We start from the raw sequence: 18,298 nt of genomic DNA on the forward strand, positions 1-18,298 counted from the left end.
TAGCAATAAACTCAGGGACGAATTTGAACGTTACCTCCCCCCATCCCCTTGAATGGGCGATGTCATACAAGAGACCATGAAGTTCACCGACTCCCTTGGCCGAAGCCAAAGCTAGTAGGAACACCGTCTTCCAAGTTAGGTGGCGATCTGAAGCCTGGCGTAATGGTTCATAAGGAGGTCTCTTAAGAGACCTGAGAACTCGAACCACGTTCCATGGAGGTGGTCTCGCTTCCGACTGAGGGCAGGTAAGTTCATAACTCCGTATGAGTAGGGAAAGTTCCAGCGAAGAAGAAATGTCCATTCCTTTGAGCCTGAAGGCTAGACTTGAGGCTGAGCGATAGCCTTTCACCACCGAGACTGAAAGGCGCATTTCTTCTTGCAAATACACGAGGAACTCTGCTATTGTTGGAATAGTGGCATCGAGTGGAGAGATACCCCTTCCACGACACCAACAACAGAAGACTTTCCACTTTGCCTGGTAGACAGATGCGGATGATTTTCACAGATGTCCAGACATCCTGATCGCAACTTGTTGTGAAAATCCTCTCTCAGCGAGGATATGCTGGATAGTCTCCAGGCGTGAAGTCGTAGCCAAGCTACGGCTTTGTGGAAGATGTTGGCATGTGGTTGTCTGAGTAGATCGTGTCGCGAAGGGAGTTCTCTCGGAAGTTCCGTTAGGAGTTGCAGAAGGTCTGGAAACCATTCCGCGTGATGCCATAGCGGAGCTATGAGGGTCATTGAAAGATTGACCGATATTCTGGTCTTGTTGAGCACCCTCCTCATCAGACAGAACGGGGGAAAGGCGTACACGTCAATGTTGTCCCACCGTTGTTGGAAGGCATCCTGCCAGAGCTCCTTGGGATCCGGGACTGGGGAGCAGTACAGCGGAAGCTTGAAATTCAAAACGGTTGCGAACAGATCCACAGTCGGGGAACCCCACAAAGTCAGGACTTTGTTGGCTACTAGATGATCCAAGACCACTTGGTACTCACTATCTGAGACGCTCTGCTCAGATTGTCGGCGAGCACATTCCTCTTGCCTGGGATGAAACGTGCCGATAGTGGAATCGAGTGGACTTTGGTCCACCTCAGTATCTCTACTGCAAGATGGGATAGCTGCTTCGAAAAGGTACCTCCCTGCTTGTTGATATAAGCCACTACTGTGGTGTTGTCGTTCATCACCACCACAGAGTGACCCACCAGATATTGTTGGAACTGTTGAAGGGCCAAGAAAACGGCCTTCATCTTCAGAAGATTTATTTGGAGGCACTTTTATGATTCTGACCACAGGCCTGAGGTCCTCTGGTGCAGAACGTGGGCCCCCCACCCTTTCTTTGAGGCGTCCAAAAACAGCATCAAATCCGGGGGGAGGACGAGAAGATCCACTCCTCTTCGTAGGTTCTCGTCTGTCACCCACCACTGGAGGTCCGTCCGTTCCGCAGGTCCCATAGGGATCATGACGTCCGGGGAATCGTAACGTTGATTCCACCGGGACTTGAGTCGCCACTGGAGGGATCTCATCCTGAGGCGACCATTGGGAACTAGACGAGCCAAAGATGAGAGGTGACCGAGGAGACGTAACCACGATTGGGCTAGAAGCTCTTCTCGTCTGAGAAAAGGGCTTGCGACCTTCCTCAGCCTTGCTATCCTGTCGTCCGATGGGAAGGCTTTGTGGAGATTGGTGTCTATAATCATGCCTAGGTATACCAGTCTTTGAGTCTGAAGCAGAGAAGACTTCTCGAGATTTACCATGATCCTCAGATCCTGGCAAAGTCTCAGAAGTTTGTCTCGGTGTTGAAGAAGGGATGACTCAGAGTCTGCTAGGATCAGCCAGTCGTCCAGATAACGGAGGAGACGGATGCCGATCCTGTGTGCCCACGACGATATTAGGGTGAAAACACTGGTGAAAACCTGTGGTGCTGTGGAGAGACCAAAACACAGCACCTTGAACTGGTACTCCTTATTGTCTAGGCTGAATCTTGAGTACTTCCTTGAAGACGGATGTACTGGGATCTGGAAGTACGCGTCCTTCAGATCCAGTGTACACATGAAGTCTTGTGGTCTCACTGCAAGTCTAACCATGTCTGCGGTCTCCATGCTGAACGGAGTTTGTTTGACAAACTTGTTCAGAGCCGAGAGGTTGATGACTGGTCTCCAGCCTCCAGACGCCTTCTTTACAACTTTACAAGAAAGAGTCGACTGAAGAAACCTGGGGACCCGTCGAGGACCTCTTGGAGAGCGCCCTTCTTCAACATGGTCTGGACTTCTGCCCGAAGGGCCTGCCCCCCTCGCTGATCCCATGGCAAGGGAGCTCAATGACACTGGATTCGTCGTCAGGGGAGGTAGAGATGTTGTGAACGGGACGCGATATCCCTGACTGATTAAGGAAATCGTCCAGGAATCGGCCCCGAGTTGCTGCCACCTGTCTGCGCAACTTTGTAGGCATCCCCCTACTGGTGGACATGCAGGGGGACTGCCAATCCTAGCATTTGCGGCCTCGGCTGTTCCCTCTAAGATTTTTTCCTTCCCTGGAGGACTTTTTGTCTTTCCTGTCCTTGACAGGAAAGGGCTTAGACACCACTGTCTTCGCTGCCGTTGTCGGTTTCGTGGTCTTGGTAGGACGGGGCTGCTGGGGCGCTGGAGGCTTATAGGGCTTGGATGTCAAAGCCTATGCAGGAGGGACTCTTGGTGGGACTTCCTCCACCTCTCAGCAGCATGTTCCACGTCTTTTAGGCTCAAACAAATTCGTTTCCCCCACGGAAGAATGTCTGAGCCTGCTTATCTCGGTGCTAGGGACCTTCTGATGGAACCTCTCAGCCACCGCATCCCGACGTTTCAGGATGGTGTTCGCCCACAAGTTCGAGAATTGGTGGGCCAGAAACACGATCGTACGAGTGCTTGAGAGTAGAAAGGTCTCCATAGATTTCCTGGTACGTTCTTTGGAGAAATCCTCTGAACGTATCAGGATACCTAAGGTCCCTAACCAGATATCCAGCCACGAAGTGGCTTGCATAGCACACTTCGCAACCTTCTCCTGATTAAGGATCTCAGTCGCCGAGAATGAGACATGCCGGTTGGAGTGTCTCTCAAGAGGGACTCCTCTGATAAGCTCTTCCAAAGAATGGTGAAGGGGAAGAGCTAAACAAGGCTCCTCTAAGATCTCGAAGTACCTCCTCTGCTGTACGCGAGGAGGTGGGAGAAGCTTGTTGCCGGCACTGGATCGGCTGGAGGAGGCTAACTCAGAGAGCTGGACCGCAATCATGTCCCTGGTACTCCTAACCCCCTGAGACCAGGGCAGAGCCGCACTGGCCTTAGAAGGTTTTTGAGTCCCAAATACTCGGTCCAAGACCGTGTCTTTGCCCTCTCGAGGGGGAATCTCTGGGTCAGCAAACCCATTGAGAGTCCTCATAAGGGTCAGAACCTGCCAATATGCATGTTCTGACTCCTGTAGCTCTCCTCCGGATGTTGAACTCGCAGCGAAGTCTCCTGTCCCCAACGGCTCTTCTTGGGGAGAATCGCGGACGTTCTCCGAGCGACTGGCTGGCTCCGTCCTAAGTCTTGTCGAGGATTTCGGTACTGTTTTAGAGTCCTTCGACTCCCTCCTGGGAGGGATGCAGGACTCCAACAACGACGGAGGTTGGCTCTTCTCCGCCCCTACCCGAGAAGACTTTCCAACGCAAGGTGGGGTTTCCCTCACTGGTGCGATGGGGGAACGTCTCACCTCACATGACTCCCCTGAGGACGGAAAATTGTCTTCCGACAGGGAGGGAGTCTGCCTCGAAGGCTTACGAGGAGACAGCTTGGTCCTCAGAGAAGTCACCGCGTCCGAAACTCCTCTTTTTCTCTTCAGGGGAGTGGACGCAGCCAAGGATTTGTGCCTCAAACCACGGCTGCTGGCTGATAGCTGCGCTGTCAGACACTCCCTCTGGAGGGACAGGGATCGACTGATCCCTGGGAGGAATTTCCATAGGGGGGTTCGCTTGAAAAGAAAAGGAAGAAATGTCCCTGGACCCCTCTGGAACCTTCACCTCCACCGGCGAGCGTGCAGGTTCTGCGCTTGCCAGGAGGGGGAATGTGGCGATGGCTACCTTGCCGTGCGTTGTCTTGCAGCCTCGCGCGTGGAAGGGAACTGGCGATCGCGCTGGCGTTCGCGTGCGCGCAAGGGCAGCTGTGAGGGCGCGCGATGGCGCGTAGAAGCGTGCACAGGAGGCTGATTGTGCGCGGGCGCACAGGATCAGGATGATGGGCGTGCGGGCAAGAGATCGCGCACCCCAGATGTCGTAGATCGCGCGCGCGCAGGAGAGATATCCCTTGCGCGCAGGCGCACATTCGAAACCTGTTCTCGTTGGCGCCTCTTGTGGGCGCACATCAGGCTGGCGGTGTGTAGCTGCTGTAGGGGATGGGCGTGGGCGCGTGCAGGTGAACGCGCGCGGTTGCGCGCTGGTGAGGGATGGCACGCAGGAGATAGCAGGCGGCGCATTGGCGAGCGCTCACGAGGAGGTTAAAATTCTAATGGCTCGTCATTTCAGCTACACCGAAAGTAATACCCCTATTAAATAGCGTGGTTTGTATGTCAGTTACGGAACAAATATTCATGTTAGTAGTAGCACCCTCATATGTTATGTCCTGTACTTTGTCCTCTGGATAGAGGAAACGCGCTGGTTGACCTACCAATCATGGCAAGTCTCTTCAGTGAGAGATGGAAAACAATTTTGCCCAGGACTGGTGCTACAAAGCAAGAAGATTTATATCCATAGGAAGCAAGGAGTCTAAGGCTCAATAGGCCCTACCTAAAACACCATGGCAAATATGCTAATGCAAATTGAAGATTATATAGTAATACCGGTCTTTAAATCGGTTCAACTTATGTTCGTTCCGATTTAATGTCACTCATCCTTGAGTACTGTATTAAATCTACGATACGCCATTTTATCTGACTTCTCATGAAAGTTATTAAAGTAGGTATCTCATTTTTAGAAAATGATCGTAGGTTGTAAGTACTTTTTCTTGTTCATTACATTTTAAGTCAAATTATAGAGCAATGAATGTGCCATACATTGGGTCTTCTGGAACTAAGGTCAAAAGGCACAAGATTATACAAAAATTCAACACAATGGTACAAGAATTACACAAAACACTGAGCAGCAAAAAATGCTCTGAAAACATGAGTTAATTATATAATTAGGGCCAGCAATAGACAAACAGTAAAATTACTCAAAATTCCACAAAATCATTAAGAGCCTGCCTAGAATGATGGGATATTAATCCATAATTTAACTATATAATACTGTACAAGGCAAATATCACAGTTATAAAGAAAAAACTATTAGATTTACGTTACTGTATGTAGTTTTCCCAGTTGTACAACAAATAATTATTATCCTACATGATAATTGACTTTAAGGTGGTAGCTGTAGATCAAAATACTATAAAAAAATATAAAAAACTCAAAGGTAGAAATTACTGTCAAAAAGCTGTTAGTTGCTCAGGGTTAGAAAGATTACTATCATAGAAGACAGTGGTAAAGCCAGTTGATTTAATACATAATGATGACTGTCAGCTAAATGAGGAAATTACTTATTACTATATAGATTGAAAGATTAAAGTTAGGGATAAGAAAATATAGAATATTAGTTAACAGGAATTAAGCATCTCGAGAATTGGAAATTGGGTAACAATAAACAGAACAAACTTCAGAAGTAAGTTGAAGAACAGACAAGTGGATAGCCAGATGATCTCTAAAGAACACTACCTTCTATCTGACTTGAAACTGTGAAGGTTCTGGACTCATACTATATTAGGCATAATATGATTGATATGTTGTGATGAAACTAATGAAAAAATGATTGATGTGCTGTCATTACACTAATCAAATTTTAATTGAAAAAAATATTAATTTCATTCCTAAATGCAATAGAGGGCTGTGTGGAAAAGAATAGTTATGCCTCATATTTATAGGCAACATTTACTATTACATAACCTACATTACCTTTTACCACTCTAGAACATATATCCACTTTTCTATTTGATTGAGAAAAAAATAATATTCTTTCAGTCTGTAGTATCACCATTTCTTAATAAATCAGTGAAATTTGTTTAACAGGTTTTGTTAGAAATTCACCATTTCTTAGAGCATGGAGATAAGCTTCATTCAACCCTTGAAAGTAAACTGCAACCTGCCTTTGCTATGTATGATAATTTGGAGAACCTACTCTCCTCCAATGGTATTAAAGGCAAAAAGGCAAATCGTGCAATGGAAAATTACGCTTGGAATGTTAGAATCATACGAGGTCAGCTGGATAGGCTTGAGGCGCTCAAAAAGAAATGCAAAACAGCAATGGAACAGGTCAGTATCACAAGAAATATATAGTAATACTATACAGCACAATGACATATAAGAATACTATACAGTGTGTACTGTACTTGGTATTTAATGAAATTTCAATTGATAACTAAAATTCAATAATTGATGGTATTTTTTCTAAAACAGGTTGAATCTACAAAAGCAACTTTAGATAGCTTTAGTGCAAAGGAAAAATCACCATCAGTTCGGGAAAGACCTCGTTTAACCCTTGCTAATCGTCATAACACCTCCGAAAACCTCACAACCTATGGTAGCTTGGGAAGGTCGCCTACTACTCCAGGAAGTGATTGTAAGCCTAAAAGTATCCTGAAGAAAAGTAACTCTAATCTTGAGTCGAGCAGCATTGGGTATGTTAATGAGGACTTCCTAATTACACCTAGTAGTTCTTCTACAGTAGTTGGTGACGATGAAGAAACCACTGAACTGCTAAAGCCGCCGCTACTTCACTCCTTCAGTTACACCCCTGGCTTCAACTTTGAGCAGAACACAGCCCTGTAGTTCAGCTAGAGTGTATGCTAGTGATTTTTTTTAAAGCATAACATTTAATGCTGCAGCCACTTTCCACATGTACATAGAATGGTAATTTTTATATAAAAAGTTGTTTAAATCTTATTTATATAAATACTCTAAAAATGTTAATAGTCTTGCTTAAAGCATATTCCATTCAGAGATGTTATTAGTCTTGCTTAAAGCATATTCCATTCAGATATCTGAAACTCTATAAAGACTACAAAATTGCTCTTATATCTAAATACTTACAATACGTCCAATTGTTAGCATTCAGCCATTCCATGATTTAGACATAATTATCAATTGTATTTTTCTGTAGGCAAAACTTTACAGGCAGTTTAGTATACTCTTACTGGCTAAGACTTGAAATGGCTAAATTCAACAAATATATAACTCTCTAAGCCCCACATTTTTCCCCTTTCCTAAACAGTTCACTGGCAGTGGTATATTTGAAAAGTCCTAAACTAGCTTTTGAGAATATATTCAGTGAACCTGCTACAAGGGAATCCCATATACAGTATATATCTTTAAGTTATCTTAACTGGTGCTGCTGTTACCTGTATCAAATATTGACCAACTGTTTGCAAGACACAAATCTGCTAAAAAAAATTAATGTTTTTATGTATTTATTTTGTACAGTATGTAAATTAGCAAATTATTTGTAAAGTTGATCCTTGCTTCAAGGCAAAGTAACAAAAATAGGCCATGATGTGTACAAATACTATTTTACGGTACCGCTTTAGCTTTCTTTGGAGAACAGACACATTCCACACACAACTAGATATACTTGTTTGCCTCTCTCACTGTTACAGTTTCAAGATATAATGGTTGATTTTTGTTTCTTTGCCAGTTCAATATGCTACACTTATTGTAATAAAACAATGAATGTTGCAAAACCTTGCAAATTTTATTATATTGTTAACTACATTTAGTAATGACTTAGGTTAAATATTGGAGTGACCTTGTAGAAAGCTTCATTATTTCACAGTACAGAGAAGTGACTAAATATTTTAGCTTCCAGAAGAAAAGTACGTACCTTGACAGGCCATACCATATATTATTTGTGTACCTAAAACGTTGAAGGTCCAACCAGGAAAGGCATGAAATAGAGATTTTAAAAATGATTATTGGCGATGCTTTGGGGGTATTGGGCCTCTTTACCCCTTACCCCCAAATAATGGATTGTTTGTGCAAAAAAGAATGCCCATATTTACTGTGTGGAAATCATTTCCAGTCCGTGATAAGATATTCTTAGTTTTTGAGCAATCCACTTTTCCCAATTAAGATGGCTTGATTGTTCAGGGGAAAAGTAAATTTGCCCCAGCCTACTCATAAAAAAACCTTGTCCCCCATATCTTACTACTTCAATTCCCTCCAATCCTGGTATTTTATCTAACATTCACAGTGCAAAATAATAAACAACCTTATCAGTCCTTTAAAGATCAGGATTTTGCTGAAAATTAAAGGGTATTAGATTCCCACACTATATTGGTTGTTAGTATAGTTCTTAACTTCTGGCACTCTGACATTTTAGGGAGCATAATCCAGCTACATGAAAGATGTATAGGCTTTTGAGATAATTGCCTGTATTTCTAATTACTCTCTTTTATAAAGCCTTAAAATTATCTTCTTCACTAGTCCTTAATTTTCACTTTAGAATATTGTACTGGAAACAAATTTCCCTTGAAGAATGTGGTGAAATGGATAAACTTGACATGCTTAACAGAAGCTTTGTCAATGAACAACTGTTTGGGGCCAAAATAATTGTAACCAAGGCTAATTTCAGTCAATTGAATGACAACTTTTCTATGATTTTTCCTTCCAAGCAGGTAATGAACAGAAGTTTCCAAATCTTGCCAGACATGAGATATACCTAGTATGCTACAAGTTATCAAATTTGTCTGCAAGCATTTGGGTGAAGGAACTAATGAGGAAACTTTACTAGCTGGTACACCAGAGTAATTAGGCCCAACTTAAGAAAGAATTAGAGCCTAGAATTGTAATCAGGGCAGGTTAGGCTAGGACAGTTGCCTCTGCATGATGGATCTCTTTCCGAGTTTGTACAAACAGCAAAATCAGTTTAAAGTTTATGAAGTGCAGTATGTTACAATCAATTCCTGCAAGTTTGGTATTAGCCAAGTCTTTTCTGGCTTTTCCCCTTAATTAAAAGAATTTTCTTTTATAACAAGAATATTTTATGTAAACTGCTACTAACTGAAGATGATCCTTCAAAATCAGTGAGGGAACTACATTTGTTACAATGTTTGTTCAAATAACAATTTTGCCCCTGCCATCTATCAAATCCCTTAAACAACCCTCACAAGACAAAGAAACCATCCCCTTGATTATAATAATTAAGTTTCTATATAACTTCTTAAAACACAAAACTTCAATCTGGAGTGCATGTGGCATGTTCACTAGCACCTGCAGACGAGACCAAAAACCAAAGGGATGTTATTTATCCATGTGATGGTAATGCTATACACTGCCATATAATTCCAATAATACTATAAAGGGGGAAGGCAATTTTACAAGGAAAGAAAACAGAAAAGCCATCTGAACATCAGGCGAGGTTTAGAGAATTATTACTACTAGGTGCATTTGCAAGAATGATTTATCACCAAAATAAAACTTAAGAATCACCCATAATCCTATCTACAATGCCTAACTTAGATCAGCCATGTCATCAAGGACAAGCTCAACATTATTATTAGTATTGTAATTAGCTAAGCTATAATCCTAGTTAGAACAAGGGCTCTAACAGGGAGAAATAGCCATGTCAGGAAAGAAAATAAACTACATGAGAAATTAATAATACTAACAGTTTAAATACAGTATTGTAGATCTGCCATAAAAAAACTATGGAGAGACTGTGAGCCTGTACAACATAAAAGCATCTGCAAGTTTGAACTTCTGAAGATTCACAGATTCAAATGCGTGATTAGAATGATCAATACACAATCTGGCTAAAGCTGGAATAAAACATAGAATACTGTGTAGTATTGTGCCTTATGATGGAGAAGGCATGACTATTAGAATTGGCTGCATACCTAGTACTAAGTACAGGATGGTACAGTCTGGGAAGATTTGAATGCAAAGGATGGTCAGAATTACTAAAATCTAATGCTACATGCATGAAGAACTAACTGAAAGGCGGTGGTGCCAGCGATTAATATCCAGATCAAGAATAAGAAATTTAATAGACCGCAAGTGTTTGTCCAACAAATTAAGACGAGATTCAACAGCTGAAGACAAACCAGGAGAACAATACTAGAAACAAGGCAGAATAAAAGAATTAATACAGTTCTTCAGAGCATATTGATCACAGAAAATCTTAAGACTTTCTCTACGCCAATTTTTTAAGCAATTGAAAAATAAATGGAATAAATGTGTTTCTCAAAAGTAAATTTGCAATCGAGAATCACACCTTAAAGAAACATTATCCATGTAGAGGTCTGGATGTTGAGGAAACTCTATCTTTGACCTACTTGCTATTATGAGTTTTATTAGGGGTCAACTTCATGCTCCATAATTTGCACCATGCACTAATTTTAACTAGATCATTATTAAAGGATTCAGTAACCATTCATCTAAAGTGCATCAGAAGAAATTGAGGCAAAGAGAGTAGCATCATTTGCATATGCAATGAATCCTCAAGGGTTTTTAAATTATGCTTGTGTGTGACAGAAACTACATTATTGCTTTAACACCCATCCATTGCCTAAAACTACTCTTACTTGCATTATGGGATTTAGTTCATTCCTTTCCAACTCATAGTTAAAGAAACTACCTTAGTTTCATCTACCCAACTGCAACCTCTTCAGCCTAAATGGTTATGAGGAGGTCACATTGGCTGTTAGAAGTTTTCCAAAATCTAGGAATCAATCTGAACTTTTATCATCAGCTACATTGGTCTTATCCAAGCTTCTATATTTTTCTATAGCCAAAGTTACTACCTCTTGTGGACAGCTAAGATTGGACTTATTCTGGCAGACATATTTAAATACTTTGTAACACTGGATCGGCTACGGGATGCCTCAATGAAGCTGCGATCCTACGGGATGCCTCAATGAAGCTGGTTTATAGACATACTATCTGAAAGCCATCTACTACCTGTGCACATAAATAAAATTCTAGTTGGCCTGAAGCACAACTAGAGCAATCACAGTAAAGAATACCTGGGAAGTGTGAAACACAGAACCAGGAAAAGCATGGTTATTGTGTGAATGTCAGGCACTTACAGTATTAAATGGTTTTTTTTTTTCAATGCTTACCAGATAGTCCTCTTTAAAATGTTCTCAGACTAACATTGAAAAGGGTCCATCTGATGAACTTTTATATAGATCAAGTGACTTATAAGTATTAACCATCAAACTACGGTTAAAATTCCAAAGTAATCCAAGAAACTGCTCATAAATCACCTCTATAAACTCACATCTTCATACTACTAACTGCAGCATCCAGAACTATAATCCTCTCTGTGGAAACTAGTACTTTCAGATAACTACAAAGCAACCCTGTCTGCACATCCAAGGTGTGTTTTGATTATTCGAAAGCTCTCGAGGGTCTCCGGTGAGAGATGGGGAGGGGATTTTACTGCTGAAGGCATCTGTATTATTACAAGCATGAATCTCAGATCTGAGTAATTCCCTCTTCTCTTCATAGTTGAAAATAGTCAATGCTACTATCAGTTAGGTTCACTGATAGGATTTTACCTTTCATTGGATTGTTGTGGAGTATGAAAACAATACCTCTTTGGAAACCTTATAGTATAAACAATTAGGAAAACAATGTTAACATTTTCCCTGAGTGCCATATGGCAACAGACCCAGATTTTACAAAATGACTGCCATGAAATTTTCTTTAGTCAATATCCCAGCTGAATCACCTATACCTTATATTTTGACAGCTAACTACCATTTTCAAGGCCAAGGAATTCAATGTTAACAGTTGCAGATGTCATGAAACATTTATTACATCAGTTCTTACAAAATACAGTACTTACTAATTGCATAAGCAAAATTGGTCATTAGGCCATATTAAAAACCAACCAGAAAACGTGTATCTAGTAGTCTGATTATTGTAATAGGCCTATATTATGCACTTCATGATGAACAGTTTACCCTAGAATTCATGCAACATCCCTGAATAGACTCCTACCAGCGTATGCTGGATATAGTAGAAGAGACGACCATTGTCCATGATGGCAAATATGTCGAGGACCAACAACAAGTCAGGCAGTCTATCACCATAGTTGCTATGCAAATGAAACTATCAAAAGACTAAATCCAACGTGCCTGAGACCATCATGCACATCCATTAGCTACTGGTCACCACACTGCCATGAAACGTGGACAGATAAGAGGAACAAATAAGGCTCATCAACACCTTTCATGAGGTCTTGTACAGTACATGTTCCTTCCGTCAGAAGAAGGATGATGATGATGAAGCTCTATCAGGAGAGGACATTCAATGCTGGAAAATCTCATAAGGAAGCTGCTAAAAGATCCAATAATGACACACTGGAAACAAGACTAAACACATATATTGCACTAGGGGATATGCATTCCATTGATATTTAGCAAAACCAAACCAGATGTACAAAGCGTGTTTTCCATGGACAGCAAGAAGCCAGCAACAGTGAAAGAAGAATAGGCTGCATTCTTTGCTACAGTGTGCAAATCTGCTTCCTCATTGATGTCCAAGCACAGAACCAATCATACCTACCTATAACAGATATTGAAGACATATGCTTGGCATAGATGGCTTGAAATCACATACTTACATTTGATAAAGAGTGGCTTAGAGAAAAGATCCTAAAAAGTGGCTTAAAGAAAAGATCCTAAAAAGTGGCTGAAAGAAAAGATCCTAAATATTGGCTGAAATAAAAGATCCTAAAAAGTGGCTGAAAGAAAAGAATCTCGGTGCATTGCTACAGCTAAAAACATTAAAGGAAGTCAACTGTTCTCTATTCCCAGAAACATGTAAAGAAAGCATGGTTCATTCTGGGATAGAGTCACGATGATGATGATGTTTTAGACTGACCAGGAATTTTGGCGGAGTACGGGCTCTATGCGTTGGCAGCCCATCACTGGTGTAAAGATCGCTGGATCATATGTTGTTAAAGCAAAATACTCTTACTGGATCAGCATGAACACAAATGGATGGACAGGATGATGATACGAAGCAGTAATGATGGCTGGGATGGAGTCTGAAGCAGGAATCAGAGGAAGGATGCAAAGCAGGGGTCACTGTCTTCCTCGGTTCTGAAGAAATTAATTTTTTTCTTATAAGAGGTTCGAACATGACGACGTCCAACTACGGAGTTTAATAATGATGAAGAGGATATTATACATACAATCTAAAGAACAGCGCAGGTGATAAAGAAAAGCATCACAAACTTTACCAAGAGAGCCATGGATACAAACACCATAGAGGCCACTAGTGACATTGCCACGTTCCAGCTGAATACCGCAATTCCCAGATCATGATAGGACCTACTGACAGCATGAAAACTGAAAGGAGGACCAAAGTTGTTGACAAAGCAGCACTGATAGCAAGCCAGAACATCATGTATGTATTCAAATCCAACTAACAGGTCAACTTATACGCCAAGAAGAGTCGGCATCCTTTAGGCCATCATATATGCACAAGAAAACCCACACATCCTAGAACTGGCTATGACGGTTCATCACGACACCCACAACAAGACACTGATGGATCTTCTCAGTGCACAGGATTACCGTGTTCCATATAGCTTTACCCCGCTAAATGAAAAGTCTGGCAAATGCTGTTGTACAAAACACCCAAGAGTTCCAAAGTCAGTATGCTCTACCATACTTGAAGAACACAAAATTTTCAGAGGATACTGCTAATGAGAAAAGAACCACTCATAGAAAGATTACTACTTTACACCAGATGGCAGAGGTTCCTGGAACACCAGTTGCACCATCCTTGAAGATAGGCAATGCGCAGTCTCTATCACTCCATACCACGTATATATTCTGCACTGTGACAAGTCAAAACCACAGGTTACCAAGAAAACAAACTATTTTGTCACTGGTAAGGGAATCTCAGGGTCCTATTATGTCCCAACTAGGATGGATTGTTGCTAATGCTAAGGCTGGGTAGGATAAAACTCACTGACCCAGTTTGGACCCCTACCACTTATCCCAGAGGTGGCACATGAATGGTCAACCTTGCTGGCTGTCATCATGCAAGTCAACTGAGAAAGCTAGCTGTTGGTAAATATCATCCCACTGTCATTTTATTTGACATGAGGTAGTCCAACAGTTAGATCCAGACCTGATCTGGAATGCTCTGTTTTCCCACTACAGGGAGAGCTACATGTCATGGCTGCCCTTTGTGCTTTTAATGCCTACATGTAGAATTCCAGTATTTATGATGCCTGGATAGAAGCTGAAGTCTATGAGTGCTACAAGGCAAATCCTGAAATGTATCCATTACAAACATGCTCATCACGTTCTACACCTATTCATATGTGGCACTCTAATAAAAGACCCTGGAGGAGTACAGCTAATGGCCAGTTGAAACCAACCAGCTCCAAAGGAAATCACTGAGATGGTTAGCAGCCAATGCAAAACAGACTTATTTTGCCAGATGTTCTTGCAGAATTTATCCTGCACCAATCTTCACCAGTGCGATAGTGAGTGTCAAAATAATGCAGAGAGACAAGAACAAGTATGAAAGTTACGGTGGTGATATGTAGACTCAATGGTTGCCTACAAGATTAAACCCAATTTTTTTTTATGAGGAGCATGTTGGTTCTTAATGGACTAACTTGGCAAGACCATCCATGTCTGATCACCTGAAAAACATCAATAAAGCAGAATATTTCTCAAATACTATTAAGTTTGTGGTTGAATGTAGCTCATTTATTTTTATACCATTGTTTCCTTGGCCCTGCAAATGGTGGTTTAGCTATATATAAAAAAACTCTAGATTATTTAGAAGCCAAGATATTGACAAAAACTTTTCTCACGAAAGCCATTTTGTACAATCCAAGATGGCGGCCACATAAATATCAAGGCAAAGGGAAACATTGTTTTTTATTCTGATTGCTTTTATAATAAAATTTCCAAAAATATATATTTTGATACTCCACAAAAATTAGGCAAAATTACAGTGAACCTGACCCAGGTATATGCCTTAGTAGGTCATCTTTTTTTTCTGATGGTATCTTGAGGGTCCTTGGCTATAATTCTAGTGTGATGATGTGGAGCTCCCAATCAATTACCAGGACAATTCTTACTCCACACGTGTGTATGTTCGCCAGATCTCAGTAATTTTGTTAATGTACAGCTATAATAATAATAAAAGCACTGGTGCTACCAGTTCTTCAAATTTGCTAGCTACCATTTTCATCACTTGTTTGATCTACATCCTTCAACTTGTATATTTGACCTTGTGAACTCTCAAGCATTTCTTTGCCAACTTGTAAATTCTTCTTAGTACTAGCTCAGCCATTGATACAAAATTAGATTTGACTAGTACTTTCTTTTCCAGCGAGTCAAGATCTCACAGGTAAGAAATTCTGTGGGTTTTTAAAACCCAGACCTGATTGAACCCTCTAAGCACATCTCCATCCTCAAGGGTATTCCCAGTTTTATACCACACTATAATCTCGGAGAATGTTATGTGCTGATTTTGAGAATGCTCTAGCAATGGTTAATACTTGTACCATCAACCACTAAAAATTCTCAGAAATGACACTAAAATAAGCCAATTATCCAAATAGCTGTGCAAATAGGTATTCATTTATCCACTACTGCACTAGCATGCACTGCAATTGAAGCAATCCTTCACACATTATCATCATCCAATTTACAGATGTGGTTAAATTTTCCTTAATGGATTTTCTCACATACTTTATCCTGAAACAAGTCCACCTTGAACTTGAATGCCTCCAGTCTTAACCCTCTAACTGCGAAGTTCACTTGGTTGTCACAGAATCTTGCTGACTTAACCTGAACTACCATATTCATCGATCTTTGAGCTACAGACTTTTAAATCCAACGATAAAAATCAATTTGTTTTGGTGGTATTGTATCTCGGTGTAAACAAGTTGCCACATTTTAAACAAATATGCAACAGTCTTGAGACTAAAAGAGACAAGGTCGAGATTTATTTAGGCCATTGTCAGAGAAAATCTGTTAATTTATCTTACATAAAGTTTCAAATTTCAGTTTCAATAATACTATGTCCATTCTTCATGATTCATTCTTTTAAATATAGGTGAGCAAAGAGGTCTTGATAATTGCAGGAGCCACAGCAACCAAACCTTTGTGCCAATTAAATGAAACAATGAGATAGAATCTCTACTTGTTCAAGTTTGTTTCAATATCCAGGAAAGTTACAGACTGGTTTCCACTTCCAAATCGTCCAGAGTAAATGGTCAAAACTCATCCACCATTTAGGTTTGACTTGTTTTCAATCAGTTTCATATGTGCAATAAGGGGGATCATTACAAGAGGCATGACCCAAATGTGCTCTTTGTGGGCTTTCAAAGCTTTTCAAGATGTATGAAAATCAAAGAATATTTCACTTTTCAGTGGACATTTAGCTATGAATTGTACAAGGTACTAGTACCTGCAAGAATTCTCTAACTAGTTCTTCCTCTTGAAAGATTCAATCCCTTGTCTCCATTCCTTTAAGAGGGCTAATGTATCCGAGTAGAAAAGTCTGGCTCGCAATCAATGGATCGAGGGTTCAAGTTTGGTTAACAGCTTTATAGTTTTCACTGATGTTTACAACCATATTGTCCTTCGGAGCCAACAGAACTACAAGCTGAATCATCAACAGCTATTTCTGGGCCCTATCTGGTCATAGCTTAGGTGGAGAGGGGGTTGGGCACTGATCATATGTATATTATACTGTATGGGCGATCTCTAGGACATAAGTGACATGGGCAATGCTCTTTCCATTGGCACTTCAGTTTATGAGCAACTTATAAATCTTTAAACAGTAATTTTGGTCATAATTGTTTTACAAATATGAGTTAGCTGTCAATCTTTCAGATAATCCTATTGGTACTAATTATTGAAAATTTGATACACATTCAAAAGGTAATATCTGTCTTTTGTAGAACCTGCTTCTGGAAGCAAAACAATATTTAATTACTCTAAGATATTTAGCAGTATCTGTGCCAAAATATTATTTTCTGAAACCTGTGTGCTTAAGTATGTTTAAACTAACCAACAGTATGTGAAAAACTTTAAAATAAGAGTTTATATGAGTGACTTAATTATGAATGAACATTTTTTATATGGACTTGTGTAATTATAATTATGCAGTACATCAAAAATACCAAACTACTACTGTATTCTAATACCACATTACAATACAAATATAATTTGCCCAAACCAAATATATAAAACAATCAATTAGGAACCCATACAATCTTGAAAAAGAATGTCACAATGGCAATTAATTGTTTTTTTTTTATAAGGGTATGGTGGTCCCATGATACAAAAATCTTCAGTCTCATTTACAGTAATGTATATTTAATATATGAAAAATATTAAAGACTTCATTTTTCACCACTTGTTAATAAGCTTTTTATTATGTAAATTTTTTATGAGCATTCAGATTAATAAGCTTTTAATTATGTACATTTTTCTATGAACATTCAGGTTATAGTACAATAATGTTATAACTGATATATTTAGGTCCCTGTCCTTGGCAGACTAGTTAGGTGTAATTGTAAATGCACTAAAGTTACAAAACTAATTGCTAAAAGAAATTTAAGTAAAATGAAACAAAGTGCATAATTTAATATGTATACCCAATTTTCAAATGAAGCCTTAGTTTTAAATATTAAGAGCAATTTTTATGCCATGTCCTTTGTTAAAAACATAGTTCATTTGAGGTAAACAAACTATATTTGAAATATAATTGAATTTCAAAATTACTGTAATTTGGTTTAAGGAAGAATTTACGAAGTAATTGTTCTACTCAATGATGGACAGGCCCACACATTCAAGAGAAAATTATTTTTAGAACCTTGAAAAAAAAAAAAAAAATACCAAATACCCTTTATGAAGGATATCAGGTACTGTACAGTATTATACTGTAAAAATGTATTAAAAAAAAAACTACACTGTACGTTATAATACAGAAACTAAACAAGAGAACTGAGGCAACTCTTAGCAATGATAAAATTACAGTATTAAATGACATGCATAGCAAACATTTATAATTGATAGCTTACCATAAGCATTAAACAATTAAAAGTTGTATTATATTTTAAAGTATACACTACAAAATGTTTTTTTTCTCTGTGGGTGTAATATGTGTTTTCAGGAAAAAAAATTTAAAATTTTCTTTAATTAAAAATTTTTTGATGCTACATTTCAAAGTTCAAATTTCTACAATTTACAGTAATCACCATTGACATGAGAAATAC

The 18,298-nt window shown here is 39.8% G+C and overlaps 3 protein-coding genes across 5 annotated transcripts in view; 1 reads left to right on the forward strand and 2 right to left on the reverse strand.

Annotated features, from left to right (window-relative positions):
* Positions 1–7,769, forward strand: part of LOC137615508 (inactive phospholipase C-like protein 1) — an 82,639-nt gene extending 74,870 nt beyond the window's left edge. Inside the window, 2 exon segments of the mRNA XM_068345424.1 lie at positions 6,103–6,345; positions 6,490–7,769. Coding sequence (XP_068201525.1) covers positions 6,103–6,345; positions 6,490–6,861 — 615 coding nt within the window. The 3' untranslated portion in view covers positions 6,862–7,769.
* The window catches only part of LOC137615345 (inactive phospholipase C-like protein 1), a 1,261,629-nt gene that overhangs the window by 186,781 nt on the left and 1,056,550 nt on the right, over positions 1–18,298 (reverse strand). The window lies entirely within an intron of this gene.
* The window catches only part of LOC137615349 (enoyl-CoA delta isomerase 2-like), a 145,480-nt gene that overhangs the window by 22,237 nt on the left and 104,945 nt on the right, over positions 1–18,298 (reverse strand). The gene's annotated exons all lie outside the window — the stretch shown is intronic.

This window comes from Palaemon carinicauda, chromosome 21 (genome assembly GCF_036898095.1).
Source record: "Palaemon carinicauda isolate YSFRI2023 chromosome 21, ASM3689809v2, whole genome shotgun sequence".
NCBI classification, from domain to species: Eukaryota; Metazoa; Arthropoda; class Malacostraca; order Decapoda; family Palaemonidae; genus Palaemon; species Palaemon carinicauda.